Consider the following 24,596-nt stretch of genomic DNA (forward strand, 5'->3'; position numbering starts at 1 on the left):
AAGTCACTCAGCTTGTCAGTAAAGCTATTCTACTGCCAATCCTTGTCTATGGAGAGTGCATGGCTGTGTGCTCCATTTTACACACCTGTCAGCAACTGGTGTGGCTGAAATAGCCGAATCCACTAGGTGTGTCCACATACTTTTGTATATATAGTGTAGTTCTACCTGGAAACAAAATGGGTTGTCCTATGGGAACACCCAAAGAACCCTATTGGAACCCTTTTTTCTAAGAAACTACAGCCTTCTCCTCTTTCTCCCCCCCCTCTCTCCCTCCCTGTACCTCTCTCCCTGTGTTGCTGCCAGCTTCTCCCCCTCTCTGTCTTCCTGTGTTGCTGCCATCTTCTCCCCCTCTCTGTCTTCCTGTGTTGCTGCCATCTTCTCTCCCTCTCTGTCTTCCTGTGTTGCTGCCAGCTTCTCTCCCTCTCTGTCTTCCTGTGTTGCTGCCAGCTTCTCTCCCTCTCTGTCTTCCTGTGTTGCTGCCATCTTCTCTCCCTCTCTGTCTTCCTGTGTTGCTGCCAGCTTCTCTCCCTCTCTGTCTTCCTGTGTTGCTGCCAGCTTCTCTCCCTCTCTGTCTTCCTGTGTTGCTGCCAGCTTCTCTCCCTCTCTGTCTTCCTGTGTTGCTGCCAGCTTCTCTCCCTCTCTGTCTTCCTGTGTTGCTGCCAGCTTCTCTCCCTCTCTGTCTTCCTGTGCACTCAGCTTGTTTTTCTTCTTGCCCTACCCTCCTTCTCTTCCCTGCCTCTCTCTCTCTTCCCTCTGTCTGTTGCTGCCTGCCCTGCTCCTGACATGTCCTACCTCCCTCCCTCCCTATTCCCTCTCTGTCTTCCCTGCCTCTCTCCTCTCTGTCTTCTCTGTCTGCTGCTGCCTCCCCCTGCTCCTGACATGTCCTACCTCCCTCCCTCTGTATTCCCTGTCTACCCTGCCTCTCTCTCTCTTCTCTCTGTCTGTTGCTGCCTGCCCTGCTCCTGACATGTCCTACCTCCCTCCCTCCCTATTCCACTCTACCCTGCCTCTCTCTCTCTTCTCTCTGTCTGTTGCTGCCTGCCCTGCTCCTGACATGTCCTACCTCCCTCCCTCCCTATTCCACTCTACCCTGCCTCTCTCTCTCTCTTCTCTCTGTCTGTTGCTGCCTGCCCTGCTCCTGACATGTCCTACCTCCCTCCCTCTGTATTCCACTCTACCCTGCCTCTCTCTCTCTTCTCTCTGTCTGTTGCTGCCTGCCCTGCTCCTGACATGTCCTACCTCCCTCCCTCCCTATTCCACTCTACCCTGCCTCTCTCTCTCTTCTCTCTGTCTGTTGCTGCCTGCCCTGCTCCTGACATGTCCTACCTCCCTCCCTCCCTATTCCACTCTACCCTGCCTCTCTCTCTCTCTTCTCTCTGTCTGTTGCTGCCTGCCCTGCTCCTGACATGTCCTACCTCCCTCCCTCCCTATTCCACTCTACCCTGCCTCTCTCTCTCTTCTCTCTGTCTGTTGCTGCCTGCCCTGCTCCTGACATGTCCTACCTCCCTCCCTCCCTATTCCACTCTACCCTGCCTCTCTCTCTCTCTTCTCTCTGTCTGTTGCTGCCTGCCCTGCTCCTGACATGTCCTACCTCCCTCCCTCCCTATTCCACTCTACCCTGCCTCTCTCTCTCTCTTCTCTCTGTCTGTTGCTGCCTGCCCTGCTCCTGACATGTCCTACCTCCCTCCCTCTCTATTCCACTCTACCCTGTCTCTCTCTCTCTCTTCTCTCTGTCTGTTGCTGCCTGCCCTGCTCCTGACATGTCCTACCTCCCTCCCTCTCTATTCCACTCTACCCTGCCTCTCTCTCTCTCTTCTCTCTGTCTGTTGCTGCCTGCCCTGCTCCTGACATGTCCTACCTCCCTCCCTCTGTATTCCACTCTACCCTGCTCTCTCTCTCTCTTCTCTCTGTCTGTTGCTGCCTGCCCTGCTCCTGACATGTCCTACCTCCCTCCCTCTGTATTCCACTCTACCCTGCCTCTCTCTCTCTCTTCTCTCTGTCTGTTGCTGCCTGCCCTGCTCCTGACATGTCCTACCTCCCTCCCTCTCTATTCCACTCTACCCTGTCTCTCTCTCTCTTCTCTCTGTCTGTTGCTGCCTGCCCTGCTCCTGACATGTCCTACCTCCCTCTGTATTCCACTCTACCCTGCCTCTCTCTCTCTCTTCTCTCTGTCTGTTGCTGCCTGCCTGCCCTGCTCCTGACATGTCCTACCTCCCTCCCTCCCTATTCCACTCTACCCTGCCTCTCTCTCTCTCTTCTCTCTGTCTGTTGCTGCCTGCCCTGCTCCTGACATGTCCTACCTCCCTCCCTCTCTATTCCACTCTACCCTGCCTCTCTCTCTCTCTTCTCTCTGTCTGTTGCTGCCTGCCTGCCCTGCTCCTGACTTGTCCTCCCTCCCTCTGTATTCCACTCTACCCTGCCTCTCTCTCTCTCTTCTCTCTGTCTGTTGCTGCCTGCCTGCCCTGCTCCTGACTTGTCCTCCCTCCCTCTGTATTCCACTCTACCCTGCCTCTCTCTCGCTCCATCTCTGTTGTTCTCCATCTCTTTCTCTGCTCTCTATGTTCAGTGGTGCAACATGAGGCAGTTTGTGGCTATCTGTCTGTTTGGACTCTCAGCTCTGCTCCACGGTGAGTGACTGTCATGTTCTCTCTCTCTCTCTCTGTGTGTATGTGTTGTGTATGTGTTTCCATGTCTACGTACACTATGTGCAAGTCCATTGATATTTGAGAACTCAACCGTACAGTTCCAGTTCTGTAGCTCAGTTGGTAGAGCATGGCGCTTGTAACGCCAGGGTAGTGGGTTCGATTCCCGGGACCACCCATACGTAGAATGTATGCACACATGACTGTAAGTCGCTTTGGATAAAAGCGTCTGCTAAATGGCATATATTATTATTATTATTATTATATAGCAGAGAGAGAAGAGAGGAGAGGGAAATGAACAGAGAGGGAGGAGAGAAGAGGAGCAGGAATAAAGGGAGACAAGGGAGAGGAATGATCACAGAGCTTACAGGTTAGAATGTTGTTTATCACAGTTGTAAAATCCAACCCTCCTGTCAATTTTAATCCATCATTGGTTGATGTGTTCCTCTCTGCACCAGCAGCAGTATCTTAGATGACTAACATCTTGTGACTGTATATTGATATTGTACCATCTTGTGACTGCATATTGATATGATACCATCTTGTGACTGTATATTGATACGGTACCATTTTGTGACTGTATATTGATATGGTACCATCTTGTGACTGTATATTGATATGGTACCATCTTGTGACTGTATATTGATATGGTGCCATCTTGTGACTGTATATTGATATGGTGCCATCTTGTGACTGTATATTGATACGGTACCATTTTGTGACTGTATATTGATATGGTACCATCTTGTGACTGCATATTGATATGGTACCATCTTGTGACTGTATATTGATATGGTACCATCTTGTGACTGTATATTGATACGGTACCATTTTGTGACTGTATATTGATATTGTACCATCTTGTGACTGTATATTGATATGGTACCATCTTGTGACTGTATATTGATATGGTACCATTTTGTGACTGTATATTGATATTGTACCATCTTGTGACTGTATATTGATATTGTACCATCTTGTGACTGTATATTGATATGGTACCATCTTGTGACTGCATATTGATACGGTACCATCTTGTGACTGTATATTGATATGGTACCATCTTGTGACTGTATATTGATATGGTACCATCTTGTGACTGTATATTGATATGGTACCATCTTGTGACTGCATATTGATATGGTACCATCTTGTGACTGTATATTGATATGGTACCATCTTGTGACTGCATATTGATATGGTACCATCTTGTGACTGCATATTGATATGGTACCATCTTGTGACTGCATATTGATATGGTACCATCTTGTGACTGCATATTGATATGGTACCATCTTATGACTGCATATTGATATGGTACCATCTTGTGACTGCATATTGATATTGTAAGTCGCTCTGGATAAGAGCGTCTGCTAAATGACTTAAATGTAAATGTAAATGATATGCTACCATCTTGTGACTGTATATTGATATGGTACCATCTTGTGACTGTATATTGATATGGTACCATCTTGTGACTGCATATTGATATGGTACCATCTTGTGACTGCATATTGATATGGTACCATCTTGTGACTGCATATTGATATGGTACCATCTTGTGACTGTATATTGATATGGTACCATCTTGTGACTGTATATTGATATTGTACCATCTTGTGACTGCATATTGATATTGTACCATCTTGTGACTGCATATTGATATGGTACTATCTTGTGACTGCATATTGATATGGTACCATCTTGTGACTGCATATTGATATTGTACCATCTTGTGACTGCATATTGATATGGTACCATCTTGTGACTGCATATTGATATGGTACCATCTTGTGACTGCATATTGATATGGTACCATCTTGTGACTGCATATTGATATGGTACCATCTTGTGACTGTATATTGATATTGTACCATCTTGTGACTGCATATTGATATTGTACCATCTTGTGACTGCATATTGATATGGTACCATCTTGTGACTGCATATTGATATGGTACCATCTTGTGACTGCATATTGATATGGTACTATCTTGTGACTGCATATTGATATGGTACCATCTTGTGACTGCATATTGATATGGTACCATCTTGTGACTGCATATTGATATGGTACTATCTTGTGACTGTATATTGATATGGCACCACCTGGAATGCAATACATTGAAATACAACACAACAAATTAATCTCCATAAAGGCCGTTTACAAGCTTTGTGGTACATAATAGCATATTACATACAAACGCAACATGCTGTTATAAAGACTGTACTCTACTGTATGTGGGTCTACAGACAGACAGGAGGACAGACAGACAGACAGGAGGACAGACAGACAGACACAGACAGACAGACAGACAGACAGACAGACAGACAGACAGACAGACAGACAGACAGACAGACAGACCGTCTGTCTGTCTGTGTGTTTGTTTGTTTGTCTGTATGTCTGAGTGGAGGGTTTTAGTGTTTAAGGCGTCACTATTTCCAGTGTGGAATAGATCAGATGTTTTAACGGCCACAGAGAGACTAGTCAATCCCCTTAAAGATAGAGTCAGCGGAATGACGTTGCACGAGCAGCACCGCAGATATTACGATGAGCAAGATGCAAGACTTTGCTCTCACACAGTCACACACAGTATCTGCTTTTGTGCACAGGTTCGCTTCACGCTATTACAACATGGTAGCCACTGGACCAAAAGAGGGGTTTAACCTCACTCTCCAACATTATTAGTTGTTGCAGAAATTGACACACTATCCTGTTTACTTTGTTCAGCTACGTCATATTGCTGACTCTACCTTTAACAATTAATGGGCCTGTCTGGATACTATTTCCCTCTCTTCAGTCTCTCTCCTCTTGATTATCCTCTTTCTCCCTCTTGTCACTCTCTTCTTGATTTTCCTCATTCTTCTTCTCTCGCCTCATCTGTCTCCCTCTCGTCACTCTCTCCTCTTGATTCTCCTCTTTCACCCTCTCTTCATGTACAGGAATGTAGCTGTCTCTTTGTAACGGTCCATTCTGTCTACAGGAATGTAGCTGTCTCTTTGTAATGGTCCATTCTGTCTACAGGAATGTAGTTGTCTCTTTGTAATGGTCCATTCTGTCTACAGGAATGTAGTTGTCTCTTTGTAACGGTCCATTCTGTCTACAGGAATGTAGCTGTCTCTTTGTAATGGTCCATTCTGTCTACAGGAATGTAGTTGTCTCTTTGTAATGGTCCATTCTGTCTACAGGAATGTAGTTGTCTCTTTGTAACTGTCCATTCTGTCTACAGGAATGTAGCTGTCTCTTTGTAACTGTCCATTATGTCTACAGGAATGTAGTTGTCTCTTTGTAACTGTCCATTCTGTCTACAGGAATGTAGTTGTCTCTTTGTAATGGTCCATTCTGTCTACAGGAATGTAGTTGTCTCTTTGTAATGGTCCATTCTGTCTACAGGAATGTAGTTGTCTCTTTGTAACTGTCCATTCTGTCTACAGGAATGTAGCTGTCTCTTTGTATCTGTCCATTCTGTCTACAGGAATGTAGTTGTCTCTTTGTAACTGTCCATTCTGTCTACAGGAATGTAGCTGTCTCTTTGTAACTGTCCATTCTGTCTACAGGAATGTAGTTGTCTCTTTGTAACTGTCCATTCTGTCTACAGGAATGTAGTTGTCTCTTTGTAACTGTCCATTCTGTCTACAGGAATGTAGTTGTCTCTTTGTAACTGTCCATTCTGTCTACAGGAATGTAGTTGTCTCTTTCCTTATCCCCCTCTCTCCCTCCCCCTCTCTCAGTATCTGAGCAGGGTCCCCACCAGCGTAATCTGTTGAGGGAGCTACTGAGGGACTATAACCGTATGGAGAGACCTGTTGCCAACGACTCTCTACCACTCACTGTCCGATTCTCCTACACTCTCTTACAAGTCATGAATGTGGTACGCTACCATGTTCTCTTACACTTTCATATAAACACACGCACGCACGCACGCACGCACACACACACACACACACTGAACTGTCTTCATCTTATTCCAGGATGAGAAAAACCAGATCCTCACCACTAATGCCTGGCTTCAGATGGTGAGGATGACCCTGCATGTGTGTCCATGCCCGCTTGTGTGTGTGTGTGTGTGTGTGTGTGTGTGTGTGTGTGTGTGTGTGTGTGTGTGTGTGTGTGTGTGTGTGTGTGTGTGTGTGTGTGTGTGTGTGTGTGTGTGTGTGTGTGTGTGTGTGTGGCTCCCTGGCTGCGTTTAGACAGGCAGCCCAATTCTGTAATTTCTTTCACTAATTGGTATTTTGCTCTGAAAAAGATCTGATGTGAAAAGATCTGATGTGATTGGTCAAAATATCAATTAGTGGAAAGATATCAGAATTGGTCTGCCTGTGTAAACACAGCCCCTGTAACCTTAATCATTTATTGACTGGATTTGTATAGCAATGGTTTGACCACTACCTTCAGTGGAACCAGTCAGAGTACCCTGGAGTGAAAACTCTTCGCTTCACTACTGACCAGGTCTGGGTACCTGATATACTACTGTACAACAGGTGTGTAGGACGGACACACACACACACACACACACACACACACACACACACACACACACACACACACACACACACACACACACACACACACACACACACACACACACACACACACACACACACACACACACTGGGGAGAACAAGTATTTGATACACTGCCGATTTTGCAGGTTTTCCAACTTACAAAGCATGTAGCGGTCTGTAATTTTTATCATAGGTACACTTCAACTAGCAATAAAATGCTAATTCATTACTTAAAATCATACAATGTGATTTTCTGGATTTTTGTTTTAGATTCCGTCTCTCACAGTTGAAGTGTACCTATGATAAAAATTACAGACGTCTACATGCTTTGTAAGTAGGACCTGCAAAATCGGCAGTGTTTCAAATACTGGTTCTCCTCACTGTATACCTTGCTGATCTTTCTTTTTTGTCCTTCTCAGTGCTCATGATAAATTTGATGCCACCTTTAAGAGCTATGTGCTGGTCAACTCCAGTGGATTCTGTGAGTACCTACCTCCAGGTAAGTCTATAGATCAACCTTTCTCTCTTTTTATTCTTCCCTGACCTTCCCCTCTCTCATTCAGTTTAACATAGATATAGGGGAGAGTGGGGTAAGTTGAGACCTTCCCCTCTCTCATTCAGTTTAACATAGATATAGGGGAGAGTGGGGTAAGTTGAGACCTTCCCCTCTCTCATTCAGTTTAACATAGATATAGGGGAGAGTGGGGTAAGTTGAGACCTTCCCCTCTCTCATTCAGTTTAACATAGATATAGGGGAGAGTGGGGTAAGTTGAGACAAGGAGTACGTTGAGCCACACTGGTTTCTAATAAATCATACACAACATTTATAATTTGATCAAATATTTAGGAAGAGGTCATTTCAAGGAGTCTGTGAATGAAGAAACTACATCGAAAAAGTGGTAAGCAAGTTTGGTCCAAAAAGAGTATTTTCCAAAAAGAGTAAGTCAAACAAATATATTGTGTTAGATGTTTTATGATGCTTATATCTAAACCAAGGTAGATCATTTAACATTCTTGAAAATGCAAGTGTTTTACATCCTTCAAAAGATTATAATCTTGGTTATCAAACTACGTTTTCCGATTTAAAATAGCTATTCGAGAACAAATCCCATGCTTTTGTTTGAGAAGAGCGATCAACAACAGAAACATTTTCCACCATGACAGTATTGACACATTCACATCTGAAGGTAAAATTATGACTTACATTCTGATATCTTGCTCTTATATCTCTTCCTGAGGGTCCCAGTGATCAAATTAAGTGCCGTTTTCTTTGATAAAATCGATTTTTATAGCCTAAAATGAAACATTTGGTAAACCGTTTGTGTCGTGAATTCCATCTCTATCAACTTTTATGGAGTATTCGACGTAATTACACAAAGTAAACAATCGTTGATCTGGTCATAGTTGGTTTCGGTGCAAACTTCTGGATGTTTGCAACACAGCCAAACTTGATTGTTTTTTTTGCAGGGAGTATTGACTGAAGTGAACTGATTTGAAGACAACAAGCAATGACTTCATTGCGCACCAATAATATCAGTGAAGCTTCGTTGATTGACTGTATTTCTGCCCAATGACCACTGATGTTCTTTAAATCTAACTGGGTAGATAGCCAATGAGCTGAGTTAAACGCCAGTATGTGATGGTTATGGGTTGGACCACCATCCCTTGTTTGTAAACAAACTTCATTCTCGCTTTGACCATCAGAGTAGGTGCAGTCACACTTGTTATGCACAGCAGTGTTTTGGAAAGTAGTATTTTGGAAAGTGTTTTTTTAACGATTTCATTGAAAACATCATGGTGAATAAATCAGGAAAAGCGAAATCCAAGTCTAAGTATACAGATTTGCACCAGATTATAGATGAGATTGATCTCGAAAGTGAGACAGATTGTTTGTTTGATGAATCTTTGAGTGTTATGATTCAGACATTGAGGAGCTGTTTCTGCAAGGACAGGACATACTTCTGGACGGGTAGGTGCTAATGCCGTTTTATGAAATATAAATATGTATATACAGTGGGGCAAAAAAGTATTTAGTCAGCCACCAATTGTGCAAGTTCACTTAAAAAGACGAGAGAGGCCTGTAATTTTCATCATAGGTACACTTCAACTATGACAGACAAAATGAGAAAAAAAAATGTATTTGCAAATGATGGTGGAAAATAAGTATTTGGTCAATAACAAAAGTTTATCTCAATACTTTGTTATATACCCTTTTTGTTGGCAATGACAGAGGTCAAACGTTTTCTGTAAGCCTTCACAAGGTTTTCACACATCAAAGCATGATGTTTCCACCCCCATGCTTCACAGTAGGTATGGTGTTCTTTGGATGCAACTCAGCATTCTTTGTCCTCCAAACACGACGAGTTGAGTTTTTTCCAAAAAGTTATATTTTGGTTTCGTCTGACCATATGACATTCTCCCAATCTTTTCTGGATCATCCAAATGTTCTCCAGCAAACTTCAGACGGGCCTGGACGTGTCCCCTGGCTTAAGCAGGGGACACGTCTGGCATTGCAGGATTTGAGTCCCTGGTGGCGTAGTGTGTTGCTGATGGTAGGCTTTGTTACTTTGGTCCCAGCTCTCTGCAGGTCATTCACTAGGTGGTTCTGGGAGTTTTGCCCACCGTTCTTGTGATCATTTTGACCCCACGGGGTGAGATCTTGCGTGGAGCCCCAGATCGAGGGAGATTATCAGTGGTCTTGTATGTCTTCCATTTCCTAATAATTGCTCCCACAGTTGATTTCTTCAAACCAAGCTGCTTACCTATTGCAGATTCAGTCTTCCCAGCCTGGTGCAGATCTACAATTTTGTTTCTGGTGTCCTTTGACAGCTCTTTGGTCTTGGCCATAGTGGAGTTTGGAGTGTGACTGTTTGAGGTTGTGGACAGGTGTCTTTTATACTGATAACAAGTTCAAACAGGTGCCATTAATACAGGTATCGAGTGGAGGACAGAGGAGCCTCTTAAAAAAGAAGTTACAGGTCTGTGAGAGCCAGAAATCTTGCTTGTTTGTAGGTGACCAAATACTTATTTTCCACCATAATTTGCAAATAAATGTGCAAATTTCTCATTTTGTCTGTCATAGTTGAATTGTACCTATGATGAATATTACAGGCCTCTCTCATCTTTTTAAGTGGGAGAACTTGCACAATTGGTGGCTGACTAAATACTTTTTTGCCCCACTGTATATTGTTTTTGCAACAAAAAAAAATATATATATATTTTTGCAATTTGCAATGAAATGTGTGAAGTACACATTGGCTATAGTGTGTGTGTGTGTGTGTGTGTGTGTGTGTGTGTATGTATGTGTATACACACACATGGCCACTGCGCTGCTACTCCTCTCCATTTCCATATGAAATAGCCATTGGGTGCTGTTGGGGGGAGGGCAGGCCCACAACAATGGCCGAAGTTGATTGGAACAGCACTTCACCTTAGTGGCTGTTCCCTCTGCTCTATACAATACATATCTGTTTATTTTATGTGATGATAAAAGGCTAATACAACACAAATATTTTTGTAATGTTTTCTTTCACAGTGATAGCGACTCCGACTGGGAGCCCCCGGTGCCAAGCTCCCTGCTCTACCTCTGCCCCCTCTACTCCTGCCTCCAGTGGTGTTCATATGCCACAGTTCATTACTGCAGGCATGACTGTGCCTCAAGGCCAAAAGGGCACAGCATGGAGGCGTCGTTGTGTTCTGTGTCGCATGAAGTCCCCCATCACCTACACCACTTTTTCAGTTTGCTTCTGCTTTACATCAGAAAGAGACTGCTATGGGACATGGCACAGGCAGCAAAATATTGTGTAGAGGACTTCCAAACGGTCTACCCCTGTATTTTTTAAATATTTTTAAAAACATTTTAATATATTTTTTTGTGTGTGTTAGAATTGCTTTTTGATATGTTGTATATAGTTATTTGCACTGTTGTATATAGTTGTAGGTCATTTCACCTATTCGGCCACTTGGGTACATTTGGCAACTTGTGTGGGACACCTGGGTGACTTCATGCTAAATGTCATGAAGCTCACCCATTCCTGAAGTTATCAGTCTGAAACTTTGCACACCTACGGTTGCCCATCCAAATTATCTCCAGCATCCTATCTGACTGTGTGGCTTTTCTAGTACATGTGAAAGATGATGCTACAACAATAAAAAACAGAAAACGTATGCTCTTTCTTTCTCTTTTCTTCCACCAGATCTACTGTGTTATATTCTCCTACATTCAATTAACATTTCCACAAACTTCATAATGTTTCCATTCTAATGATACCAAGAATATGCATATACTTGCCTCTGGGGCTGAGCTACAGACAGTTAGATTAGGGTATGTCTTCAGGCGGAAATTGAGAACAAGGGATGCAGCCATAACAGGTTAATGATTCTCTTACTTTAGACACACACATACATTCCTTCTTCCACAATGGTTATCATTTCCAATACCCCCTTGTCCATGCTACATAACCTCTTTCTTAGGAACTAACATTATTCATCAGATATTGTAAAACAGGGTTGAGTTTAATTAGTTATAGTTCTATTTCAATTTACACATTGTTTAGTCATTATTCATAAAATTCCTAACACTTCCTGTCCCAGGTATTTTCAGCAGTGCGTGTGAAGTGGACGTGCGTTGGTTTCCCTTTGACGTCCAGCACTGTGAGCTGAAGTTTGGCTCGTGGACGTTTGACGGCTGGCTGCTGGACCTCCAGATGCAGGAGGCTGACCTGTCAGGATACATGTCCAATGGAGAGTGGGACCTGCTGGGTGAGAGAGCTCTGTCTGCCCCCGACCCAGGTTGTCCCTCCTCCTTTACCCTCCCTCTCTTCTTTTCCATCCCTCTTGTATCTCTCTCTCCTCTCTCTTATTTTCTAATCTCTCACTCCCTCTTTCCTCCCCTCCCCCCTCTTGTAGGTGTACCAGGTGATCGTCATGAGATATTTTATGAGTGCTGTACAGAGCCCTACTCTGACGTGACCTTTGTTGTGACCCTACGACGGAGAACTCTGTTCTACGCTCTCAACCTCCTCGTCCCCTGTGTTCTCATCTCCTCCTTGACACTGTTGGTGTTTCTACTGCCAGCCCAATCGGGGGAGAAGATCGGTCTGGGTGAGGAGAGGGGGAGGAGGCAAGGGGGAGGGCGAGGGAGAGGGGGAGAGGAGGAGGAAGGAAGAGGGAGAGGCAGAGGGAGAGGCGTAGGACAGGGGGAGGGAGAAGAGGAGTATAAAAGGGAGAAGGGATGGAGACAGGAGAGATGTTGGAGGTGAAAAGGGGAGGTCTGAGGCACTGGAACATGTAAAATATGATGAAAATAGGGAAGATGATGAGGTGTAAGGGAAGATGATGAGGTGTAAGGGAAAGATAGAAGAGAAAGAAATGACAGTTCAGAATGATGAAAAATAAATCAGGTGTTAGAGATGAGATAATGGTCCTGCTGTATGACTCTGTCTCTCTGTCTCTCTGTCTCTCTCTCTCTGTCTCTCTGTCTCTGTCTCTCTCTCTCTCTCTCTGTCTCTCTGTCTCTCTGTCTCTCTGTCTCTCTCTCTCTCTCTCTCTCTCTGTCTCTCTGTCTCTCTGTCTCTCTCTCTCTCTGTCTCTAAGTCTCTCTCCATACCTGCCCTCTCTTTTATTGTTTCTCTGTCAGTAATTCTGCAGCGGTCCAAGAAAACCTCAAGTGATTTTTCACAATCAGAAAGCGGGAGAGAGATGGAGGGAGAGAAGGGGTGTGGGTAGGGGAGGGACAGAGATGGAGGGAGAGAACAGGTGTGGGTAGGGGAGGGACAGAGATAGAGGGAGAGAAGGGGTGTGGGTAGGGGAGGGACAGAGATGGAGGGAGAGAACAGGTGTGGGTAGGGGAGGGACAGAGATGGGGGAGAGAAGGGGTGTGGGTAGGGGAGGGACAGAGATGGAGGGAGAGAAGGGGTGTGGGTAGGGGAGGGACAGAGATGGAGGGAGAGAACAGGTGTGGGTAGGGGAGGGACAGAGATAGAGGGAGAGAAGGGGTGTGGGTAGGGGAGGGACAGAGATGGGGGGAGAGAAGGGGTGTGGGTAGGGGAGGGGAGGGACAGAGATGGAGGGAGAGAAGGGGTGTGGGTAGGGGAGGGACAGAGATGGGGGGAGAGAAGGGGTGTGGGTAGGGGAGGGAGGGACAGAGATGGAGGGAGAGAAGGGGTGTGGGTAGGGGAGGGGAGGGACAGAGATGGAGGGAGAGAAGGGGTGTGGGTAGGGGAGGGACAGAGATGGGGGGAGAGAAGGGGTGTGGGTAGGGGAGGGGAGGGACAGAGATGGAGGGAGAGAAGGGGTGTGGGTAGGGGAGGGACAGAGATGGAGGGAGAGAAGGGGTGTGGGTAGGGGAGGGACAGAGATGGAGGGAGAGAAGGGGTGTGGGTAGGGGAGGGGAGGGACAGAGATGGAGGGAGAGAAGGGGTGTGGGTAGGGGATGGGAGGGACAGAGATGGGGGAGAGAAGGGGTGTGGGTAGGGGGGGAGGGACAGAGATGGGGAGAGAAGGGGTGTGGGTAGGGGAGGGACAGAGATGGGGGAGAGAAGGGGTGTGGGTAGGGGAGGGACAGAGATGGGGAGAGAAGGGGTGTGGGTAGGGGAGGGACAGAGATGGGGGGAGAGAAGGGGTGTGGGTAGGGGGGAGGGACAGAGATGGGGGAGAGAAGGGGTGTGGGTAGGGGATGGGAGGGACAGAGATGGGGGAGAGAAGGGGTGTGGGTAGGGAGGGACAGAGATGGGGGAGAGAAGGGGTGTGGGTAGGGGAGGGACAGAGATGGGGGAGAGAAGGGGTGTGGGTAGGGGAGGGACAGAGATGGGGAGAGAAGGGGTGTGGGTAGGGGAGGGACAGAGATGGAGGGAGAGAATGGGTGTGGGTAGGGGAGGGACAGAGATGGAGGGAGAGAAGGGGTGTGGGTAGGGGAGGGACAGAGATGGGGGAGAGAAGGGGTGTGGGTAGGGGAGGGACAGAGATGGAGGGAGAGAATGGGTGTGGGTAGGGGAGGGACAGAGATGGGGGAGAGAAGGGGTGTGGGTAGGGGAGGGACAGAGATGGGGGAGAGAAGGGGTGTGGGTAGGGGAGGGACAGAGATGGAGGGAGAGAATGGGTGTGGGTAGGGGAGGGACAGAGATGGAGGGAGAGAAGGGGTGTGGGTAGGGGAGGGACAGAGATGGGGGAGAGAATGGGTGTGGGTAGGGGAGGGACAGAGATGGAGGGAGAGAATGGGTGTGGGTAGTGGAGGGACAGAGATAGAGGGAGAGGAGGGGGGGCAGAGAGGTGAGGGACAGAGATGGAGGGAGAGAAGGGGTGTGGGTAGGGGAGGGACAGAGATGGAGGGAGAGAATGGGTGTGGGTAGGGGAGGGACAGAAATAGAGGGAGAGGAGGGGGGGCAGAGAGGTGAGGGACAGAGATGGAGGGAGAGAAGGGGTGTGGGTAGGGGAGGGACAGAGATGGAGGGAGAGAAGGGGTGTGGGTAGGGGAAGGACAGAGATGGAGGGAGAAAAGGGGAGGGCCAGAGATGGGGGAGAGAAGAGGGGTGGGGAGGTGGAGGACAGTGATAGAGGGAGAGAGAAGGAGAGTGTGGAGGGGAGGGACAGAGATGGGGGAGAGATGGATGGGTGGGGTGAGTTGGCAGAGAGATGGAGAATTGTACTACCCACAAGTATTGCTGTATTTCCCAGTGTAATAATATCCTTTTCCACATCTCTCTCTCCAGGCATTACAGTTCTTCTCTCTCAGACTTTCTTCATGTTGCTGGTGGCTGAGATTATGCCAGCTACCTCAGACTGCATACCACTGATAGGTCAGTGAATGTGTGTGTGTGTGTGTGGGTGTGTGTCTCTGTATAAGTGTACTATAATACTGTGTCTCCATCCTAGGTCAGTATTTTGTGAGTACCATGGTTACCGTAGGGATGTCAGTGGTGGCGACTGTAGTTGTACTTCAGTACCATCACCACGACCCCAACAGTGGAGACATGCCTCAATGGGTGAGGCTCTCTGTCTGTCTACTGATCATGACGTGTGTCTGTGACTGTCTGTGTGTGTTCCTCTAATATCTGTGACTGTCTGTGTGTGTTCATCTCATATCTGTGAATGTCTGTGTGTGTTCATCTCATATCTGTGAATGTCTGTGTGTGTTCATCTCATATCTGTGAATGTCTGTGTGTGTTCATCTCATATCTGTGAATGTCTGCACCTTGTGTGTGTCCTGTACTCTTCTATCAGGTGCAGTTTGTTCTGCTGCAGTACATTACCTGGTTCCTCTTATCTACTTACTTTACAGGGCATTCGGAAAGTATTCAGACCCCTTTTCTATTTCCACATTTTGTTACATTACAGCCTTATTCTATTCTAAAATGGATTAAATCGTTTTCCCCATCAATCTACACACAATACACCATAATGACAAAGCAAAAACAGGTGTTTAGAAATGTTTGCAAATGTATATATATATATTTTTAAAAAATGAAATATCACATTTACATAAGTATTCAGACCCTTTACTCAGTACTTTGTTGAAGCACCGTTATCAGTAATTATGGGTCTTCTTGGGTATGACGCTACAAGCTTGCGCACTTGTATTTGGGGAGTTTCTCCCATTCTTCTCTGCAGATCCTCTCAAGCTGTCAGGTTGGATGGGGAGTGTTGCTGCACAACTATTTTCAGGTCTCTCCAGAGATGTTCAATCGGGTTCAAATCCGGTCTCTGGGTGGGCCACTCAAGGACATTCAGAGACTTGTCCTGAAGTCACTCCTGTGTTGCCTTGGCTGTGTGGTTAGGGTCATTGTCCTGTTGCAAGGCGAACCTTTGCCCCAGTCTGAAGTCCTGAGCGCTCTGGAGCAGGTTTTCATCAAGGATATCTCTGTACTTTGCTCTGTTCATCTTTCCCTCGATCCTGACTAGTCTCCCAGTCCCTTCCTCTGAAAAACACCCCCACAGCATGTTGCTGCCACCACCATGCTTCAATGTAGGGATGGTATCAGGTTTCCTCCAGACATGAGGATTGGCATTCAGGTCAAAGAGTTCAATCTTGGTTTCATCAGACCAGAGAATATTGTTTCTCATGGTCTGAGAGTCCTTTGGGTGCTTTTTGGCAGGTGTTTGACACAATCCTGTCTCAGAGCTCTAAGGACAATTCCTACGATCTCATGGCTTGGTTTTTGCTCTGGACCTTATATAGACTGGTGTGTGCCTTTCCAAATCATGTCAAATCAATTGAAGTTACCACAGGTAGATTCCAAACAAGTTGTAGAAACATTTCAATAATGATCAATGGAAACAGGATGCACCTGAGCTCAATTTCGAGTCTCATAACAAAGGGTCTGAATACTTATGTAAATAAGGTATTTCTGTTTTTTATATTTCATAAATGTTCAAACATTTGTTTTCAAACATACCTGTTTTCGCTTTGTCATTATGGGGTATTTTGTGTAGATTGATGAGGACATTTTTTTATTTAATCCATTTTAGAATAAGGCTGTAATGTAACAAAATGTGTAAAAAGGAAAGGGGTCTGAATACTTTCCAAATGCACTGTGTTCTGTGTGTGTGTGTGTGTCCTCTCCCTCTCTCAGTTAGTTCTGCCACAGAAGGTCCCTGGGTCCTCTTACTTACTGTGTATGTGTCTCTCAGGTTGAGTTGGTTCTACTCCAGTGGGTTCCCTGGTTTCTGAGGATGAAGTGTCCAGAAGATTGGGGTGAGCTCACACCCCAACACAGCCCCTCCAACCCCCAGACCAAGACCTGCTCCTCTGCCCCCACCACCACCACTCCAGCCCCCTTAACCTTCCCCCAGAGCCTCACCTCTCTGCAGGCCAGTCTAAGCCAGCTCAGCCAGCCCCTACCACACCCACCTTCCAACCCTACCCTCCAGTACTATCCCAACCATAACCCAAACCCCCAACCTAATATCCACCTTAACCCAAATCGATATCCCCAGCCCCTTCTTAACCTACACCCCAACCTACACCCCAATCTTCCCTCCATCCCCCACGCTCAGCCCAATGGACATCTGCCATACATGGGCTTCCAGAGTCCTCCTGAACCTGACCCTGCTGTCACCTGGAGAGGAGGAAGAGGAGGAGGAGGAGAAGAAAGAAGGGGTTCTGACACCCGCATCCTCCACCACCACCCACCCTCCTCCACAGTGTTGGGTAGCCCCCTGCCACAACCCCCCACATCTCCAGACCCTGACCCCTCATCCTCAGGTTCCAGCTGTGTGGAGGATGGGGCTGGGGCAAGTGGAGTGGGTACTTACCATGCCCAGGTCAGGGTGTTCCAGGCTGGGGACGCAGAGGCCCAGCTCCAGGCCCTGCTGGTGGAGGTGCGGTTCCTGGCCGAGGGTCTCCGTGAGCAGGACCGCAGGGTGAGCGTGGCAGAGAAGTGGCAGTTTGCAGCAGTGGTCATCGACCGTCTGTGTCTGGTGGGGTTCAGTGTGTTCAACATCATTTGTACCATTGCAATCCTCATGGCCGCACCCAACTTTGCAGAGGCCGCCTCCAAGGACTTCTTCTGAGCAGGAGCCCCGCTGCTTCTAAATCGTTGCCACCACTAAAAAAAAAATACAAAAAACATATATCCATATTTCTGCCAAGATGCGCTTTTAAGATCAGATTGACAAGTTACAACGTATATTTCTTGCATTTGATGCATTCAGAGTCTTTGGGGATTTTAATTTGGGGTAAATGGAGGTTGGCAAACCCATGCTTAAGCTTATTTAAATCCTCTATGCTGCATCAGTTGGGCTACAGGTTATAATTCTTTTAAAGAGACATTTTGTAGAATGTCCTTTAAAAAAGTCACCAGAAGTGACCATTTAACAGTCCTAAAAAATATATTTAAAAACATCCCGGGGGTTCATGCCCCCGGACCCCCCCAGAAAGGGAGTGGGAGACTATGGAGCAATTTCATTGGGAACATAAATTGTATTTGAATTCCATAATTTATGTATTATGATATTGAATTTCAATTCTGTGCAATAGCTGTGCCTTTCTTCTGTCTACCGGGTCTTCATGCCCAGTTTGGCTAATGTAGGGAGTTATGTGTCAATTCTTTCACTGATGATGATGTTATTGTCCTTTGGCCATGTGTTAATGAATGTGATATGTGTGATGATGGGAACTGGACAGAGAGGGGACAGAAGTCATATTAGGCTGGCACCAGGTTCTGTGGCTTCATCTCAGCTGAGCACTGCTTCAAACAAAAGAACCATACAAACACACACTAATAAATAAAACGGTTGTTGACAGACTGTCTGGAGGAACTACAATAGGTGTCAGTCTACGTTTTGCATCTCAAAATAAATAATCTTATTTTCTACTTTTCTATGTCTTTTCTGGACAGTCTCCCTCCGATCGAAGACGCAGAGACAGAGAGTAGTTAACAGAGACAGAGAGTAGTTAACAGAGACGCAGAGACAGAGAGTAGTTAACAGAGACGCAGAGACAGAGAGTAGTTAACAGAGACGCAGAGAGTAGTTAACAGAGACGCAGAGACAGAGAGTAGTTAACAGAGACGCAGAGGGAGAGAGTAGTTAACAGAGACGCAGAGACAGAGAGTAGTTAACAGAGACGCAGAGGGAGAGAGTAGTTAACAGAGACGCAGAGACAGAGAGTAGTTAACAGAGACGCAGAGACAGAGAGTAGTTAACAGAGACGCAGAGACAGAGAGTAGTTAACAGAGACGCAGAGACAGAGAGTAGTTAACAGAGACGCAGAGGGAGAGAGTAGTTAACAGAGACGCAGAGACAGAGAGTAGTTAACAGAGACGCAGAGAGTAGTTAACAGAGACGCAGAGACAGAGAGTAGTTAACAGAGACGCAGAGAAAGAGAGTAGTTAACAGAGACGCAGAGACAGAGAGTAGTTAACAGAGACGCAGAGACAGAGAGTAGTTAACAGAGACGCAGAGACAGAGAGTAGTTAACAGAGACGCAGAGGCAGAGAGTAGTTAACAGAGACGCAGAGAGTAGTTAACAGAGACGCAGAGACAGAGAGTAGTTAACAGAGACGCAGAGGGAGAGAGTAGTTAACAGAGAGTAGTTAACAGAGACGCAGAGACAGAGAGTAGTTAACAGAGACGCAGAGACAGAGAGTAGTTACCAGAGACGGAGAGACAGTTGGTTAACAGAGTCAGAGAGTAGTTAACAGAGACGGAGAGACAGAGAGTCAAGTTAACAGAGACGGAGAGACAGAGAGTGGTTAACAGAGACGCAGAGACAGAGAGTAGTTAACAGAGACGTTCCAGAGACAGAGAGTAGTTAACAGAGACGCAGAGACAGAGAGTAGTTAACAGAGACGGAGAGACAGAGAGTAGTTAACAGAGACGCAGAGACGGAGAGACAGAGAGTAGTTAACAGAGACGCAGAGACAGAGAGTAGTTAACAGAGACGGAGAGACAGAGAGTAGTTAACAGAGACGGTACTAACAGAGACAGAGAGTAGTTAGAGACACAGAGACAGAGAGTAGTTAACAGAGACGCTTAGAGACACAGAGACGCAGAGACAGAGAGTAGTTAACAGAGACACAGAGGAAGAGATAGTTAACAGAGACGCAGAGACAGAGAGAGTAGTTAACAGAGAGACAGAGAGTAGTTAACAGAGACAGCAGAGGAAGACAGAGAGTAGTTAACAGAGACGCAGAGACAGAGAGTAGTTAACAGAGACGCAGAGACAGAGAGTAGTTAACAGAGACGGAGAGACAGAGAGTAGTTAACAGAGACGCAGAGACAGAGAGTAGTTAACAGAGACGCAGAGACAGAGAGTAGTTAACAGAGACGGAGAGGACAGAGAGTGGTTAACAGAGACGGAGAGACAGAGAGTAGTTAACAGAGACGCAGAGACAGAGAGTGGTTAACAGAGACGAGAGACAGAGAGTGGTTAACAGAGACGCAGAGACAGAGAGTGGTTAACAGAGACGCAGAGACAGAGAGTAGTTAACAGAGACGGAGAGACAGAGAGTAGTTAACAGAGACGGAGAGACAGAGAGTGGTTAACAGAGACGCAGAGACAGAGAGTGGTTAACAGAGACGGAGAGACAGAGTTAACAGAGAGCAGAGACAGAGAGTAGTTAACAGAGACGGAGAGACAGAGAGTAGTTAACAGAGACGGAGAGACAGAGAGTAGTTAACAGAGACGCAGAGACAGAGAGTGTAGTTAACAGAGACGCAGAGACAGAGAGTAGTTAACAGAGACGCAGAGACAGAGAGTAGTTAACAGAGACGCAGAGACAGAGAGTAGTTAACAGAGACGCAGAGACAGAGAGTAGTTAACAGAGACGGAGAGACAGAGAGTAGTTAACAGAGACAGTTAACAGAGACAGAGAGAGTAGTTAACAGAGACGCAGAGGAAGAGAGTAGTTAACAGAGACGCAGAGGGAGAGAGTAGTTAACAGAGGCACAGAGACAGAGAGTAGTTAACAGAGACGGAGAGACAGAGAGTAGTTAACAGAGACAGAGAGTAGTTAACAGAGATGCAGAGGGAGAGAGTAGTTAACAGAGACGCAGAGGGAGAGAGTAGTTAACAGAGACGCAGAGACAGAGAGTAGTTAACAGAGACAGAGACAGAGCCTAGCCTCCCCTACCACTGAGAGACAGTTCAGCTCAGCCCAGAAACTGTTAACAGAGACGCAGAGGGCCCCCAGAGAGTGGAACAAATAACAGAGACCAGAGACAGACAGTTAACAGAGAGTCAGTCAACAGAGACAGAGAGACACCTGAAACCCCACCTCAGAGGAATACCTAGGAACAGAGACAGAAAATAGTTAACACCCCCCCAAAAGATTTAGATGCACAGTAGAAGTGGCTGTTCCACTGGAGTCACAGTGAAGCACCAATTTGTACAGAGACTCAGGATAAGAGAGTAGTTAACATGACTTAAGATGTAAATGTAAATGTACAGAGAGAAGTTAACAGAGACAGAGAGTAGTTAACAGAGACACAGAGACAGAGAGTAGTTAACAGAGACGCAGAGGGAGAGAGTAGTTAACAGAGACAGAGACAGAGAGTGGTTAACAGAGACACAGAGGAGAGAGTAGTTAACAGAGACGCAGAGACAGAGTAGTTAACAGAGAGCAGTTAACAGAGACAGAGACAGAGCCTGCAGCCTCCCTACCAGAGGAAGTACAGTTCCAGCTCAGCCCAGTCAAAACTGTTCGCAGCTCTGGCACAGAGACAGAGAGTTGGGAACAGAGACGGAGAGACAGTGGAACAAGTAGTTAACAGAGACGCAGAGACAGAGAGAGTAGTTAACACCAGAAGAATACCTAGGACAGAGAATAGTTAATCCTTCTCACCCCCCTAAAAGATTTAGATGCACAGATTGGAAAGTGGCTGTTCCACTGGATGTCATAAGGTGAATGCACCAATTTGTAAGTCGCTCTGGATAAGAGAGTCAGCTAAATGACTTAAATGTAAATGTAAATGTACAGAGAGAAGTTAACAGAGACAGAGAGTAGTTAGAGACACAGAGACAGAGAGTAGTTAACAGAGACGCAGAGGGAGAGAGTAGTTAATAGAGAGTAGTTAACAGAGACGCAGAGACAGAGAGTAGTTAACAGAGACACAGAGGAAGAGAGTAGTTAACAGAGACGCAGAGACAGAGAGAGTAGTTAACAGAGACGCAGAGGGAGAGAGTAGTTAACAGAGACAGAGAGTAGTTAACAGAGACGCAGAGGAAGAGAGTAGTTAACAGAGACGCAGAGGGAGAGAGTAGTTAACAGAGGCACAGAGACAGAGAGTAGTTAACAGAGACGGAGAGACAGAGAGTAGTTAACAGAGACAGAGAGTAGTTAACAGAGATGCAGAGGGAGAGAGTAGTTAACAGAGACGCAGAGGGAGAGAGTAGTTAACAGAGACGCAGAGACAGAGAGTAGTTAACAGAGACAGAGACAGAGAGTAGTTGACAGAGACGCAGAGGGAGAGAGTAGTTAACAGAGACGCAGAGGGAGAGAGTAGTTAACAGAGACGCAGAGGGAGAGAGTAGTTAACAGAGACACAGAGACGGAGAGTAGTTAACAGAGACAGAGAGTAGTTAACAGAGACGCAGAGACAGAGAGTAGTTAACAGAGACAGAGAGTAGTTAACAGGGACGCAGAGGGAGAGAGTAGTTAACAGAGACACAGAGACAGAGAGTAGTTAACAGAGACACAGAGACAGAGAGTAGTTAACAGAGACGCAGAGACAGAGAGTAGTTAACAGAGACGCAGAGACAGAGAGTAGTTAACAGAGACAGAGAGTAGTTAACAGAGACAGAGAGTAGTTAACAGAGACGCAGAGACAGAGAGTAGTTAACAGAGACGCAGAGGGAGAGAGTAGTTAACAGAGATGCAGAGAAGGAGAGTAGTTAACAGAGACAGAGAGTAGTTAACAGGGACGCAGAGGGAGAGAGGAGTTAACAGAGACGCAGAGAGAGAGAGTAGTTAACAGAGATGCAGAGGGAGAGAGTAGTTAACAGAGACGCAGAGACAGAGAGTAGTTAACAGAGACGCAGAGACAGAGAGTAGTTAACAGAGACAGAGAGTAGTTAACAGAGACAGAGAGTAGTTAACAGGGACGCAGAGGGAGAGAGGAGTTAACAGAGACGCAGAGGGAGAGAGTAGTTAACAGAGATTCAGAGGGAGAGAGTAGTTAACAGAGACGCAGAGAGTAGTTAACAGAGACGCAGAGACAGAGAGTAGTTAACAGAGACGCAGAGACAGAGAGTAGTTAACAGAGACAGAGAGACAGAGAGTAGTTAACAGAGACGCAGAGACAGAGAGTAGTTAACAGAGACGCAGAGACAGAGAGTAGTTAACAGAGACGCAGAGACAGAGAGTAGTTAACAGAGACACAGAGACAGAGAGTAGTTAACAGAGACGCAGAGGGAGAGAGTAGTTAACAGAGACGCAGAGGGAGAGAGTAGTTAACAGAGACACAGAGACAGAGAGTAGTTAACAGAGACGCAGAGGGAGAGGTGGAGGAATGGAAGGAGAGGGAGAGATGCAGAGACAGAGAGTAGTTAACAGAGACGCAGAGACAGAGAGTAGTTAACAGAGACGCAGAGACAGAGTAGTTAACAGAGAGACAGAGAGTAGTTAACAGAGAGTAGTTAACAGAGACGCAGTGACAGAGAGTAGTTAACAGAGACAGAGAGACAGAGAGTAGTTAACAGAGACGCAGAGACAGAGAGTAGTTAACAGAGACGCATAGGAAGAGAGTAGTTAACAGAGACGCAGAGACAGAGTAGTTAACAGAGACGCATTGACAGAGAGTAGTTAACAGAGACAGAGAGTAGTTAACAGAGACGCAGAGACAGAGAGTAGTTAACAGACGCAGAGGGAGAGATGCAGAGACAGAGAGTAGTTAACAGAGACGCAGAGGGAGAGATGCAGAGACAGAGAGTAGTTAACAGAGACGCAGAGACAGAGAGTAGTTAACAGAGACAGAGAGTAGTTAACTGGGACGCAGAGGGAGAGAGAAGTTAACAGAGACGCAGAGGGAGAGGTGGAGTAAGGGAAGGAGAGGGAGAGATGTAGAGACAGAGAGTAGTTAACAGAGACGCAGAGGGAGAGAGTAGTTAACAGAGACAGAGAGTAGTTAACAGAGACGCAGAGGGAGAGAGTAGTTAACAGAGACAGAGAGTAGTTAACAGGGACGCAGAGGGAGAGGTGGAGGACAGGGAAGGAGAGGGAGAGATGCAGAGGGAGAGGTGGAGGAAGGGAAGGAGAGGGAGAGCTGCAGAGGGAGAGATGGAGGAGGGGAAGGAGAGGGAGAGAAGCAGAGGGAGAGGCAGAGGAAGGGAAGATGAGGGAGAGGTGGAGGAATGGAAGGAGAGGGAGAGATGCAGAGACAGAGAGTAGTTAACAGAGACGCAGAGACAGAGAGTAGTTAACAGAGACGCAGAGACAGAGTAGTTAACAGAGAGACAGAGAGTAGTTAACAGAGAGTAGTTAACAGAGACGCAGTGACAGAGAGTAGTTAACAGAGACAGAGAGACAGAGAGTAGTTAACAGAGACGCAGAGACAGAGAGTAGTTAACAGAGACGCATAGGAAGAGAGTAGTTAACAGAGACGCAGAGACAGAGTAGTTAACAGAGACACAGAGACAGAGAGTAGTTAACAGAGACGCAGTGACAGAGAGTAGTTAACAGAGACAGAGAGTAGTTAACAGAGACGCAGAGACAGAGAGTAGTTAACAGACGCAGAGGGAGAGATGCAGAGACAGAGAGTAGTTAACAGAGACGCAGAGGGAGAGATGCAGAGACAGAGAGTAGTTAACAGAGACGCAGAGACAGAGAGTAGTTAACAGAGACAGAGAGTAGTTAACTGGGACGCAGAGGGAGAGAGAAGTTAACAGAGACGCAGAGGGAGAGGTGGAGTAAGGGAAGGAGAGGGAGAGATGTAGAGACAGAGAGTAGTTAACAGAGACGCAGAGGGAGAGAGTAGTTAACAGAGACAGAGAGTAGTTAACAGAGACGCAGA

General features: G+C 46.3%; 1 protein-coding gene across 1 annotated transcript; it reads left to right on the plus strand.

Moving 5' to 3' along the window:
• Positions 1-2,379: 2,379 nt before the first annotated feature.
• On the plus strand, positions 2,380-18,402 carry LOC118373733 (neuronal acetylcholine receptor subunit alpha-7-like). The gene is made up of 10 exons (XM_052515103.1): positions 2,380-2,627; positions 6,375-6,514; positions 6,615-6,659; positions 7,015-7,124; positions 7,568-7,647; positions 11,742-11,909; positions 12,057-12,251; positions 14,858-14,944; positions 15,021-15,130; positions 16,776-18,402. The coding sequence occupies exons 1-10, from the start codon at positions 2,576-2,578 to the stop codon at positions 17,655-17,657; spliced, it is 1,869 nt and encodes a 622-aa protein (XP_052371063.1). The 5' UTR covers positions 2,380-2,575; the 3' UTR covers positions 17,658-18,402.
• The last annotated feature ends 6,194 nt before the right edge of the window (positions 18,403-24,596 follow it).

The sequence above is a fragment of the Oncorhynchus keta genome, unplaced genomic scaffold (genome assembly GCF_023373465.1).
Source record: "Oncorhynchus keta strain PuntledgeMale-10-30-2019 unplaced genomic scaffold, Oket_V2 Un_scaffold_2149_pilon_pilon, whole genome shotgun sequence".
Taxonomy (NCBI): domain Eukaryota; kingdom Metazoa; phylum Chordata; class Actinopteri; order Salmoniformes; family Salmonidae; genus Oncorhynchus; species Oncorhynchus keta.

Coding starts and splice junctions, on each gene's coding strand:
- LOC118373733 (XM_052515103.1), top strand. CDS start 2,576: ATGAGGCAGTTTGTGGCTATCTGTCTGTTTGGACTCTCAGCTCTGCTC. Junction 6,660..7,014: donor CTAATGCCTGGCTTCAGATG/GTGAGGATGACC, acceptor GGATTTGTATAG/CAATGGTTTGACCACTACCT. Junction 11,910..12,056: donor TGGAGAGTGGGACCTGCTGG/GTGAGAGAGCTC, acceptor CCCCTCTTGTAG/GTGTACCAGGTGATCGTCAT.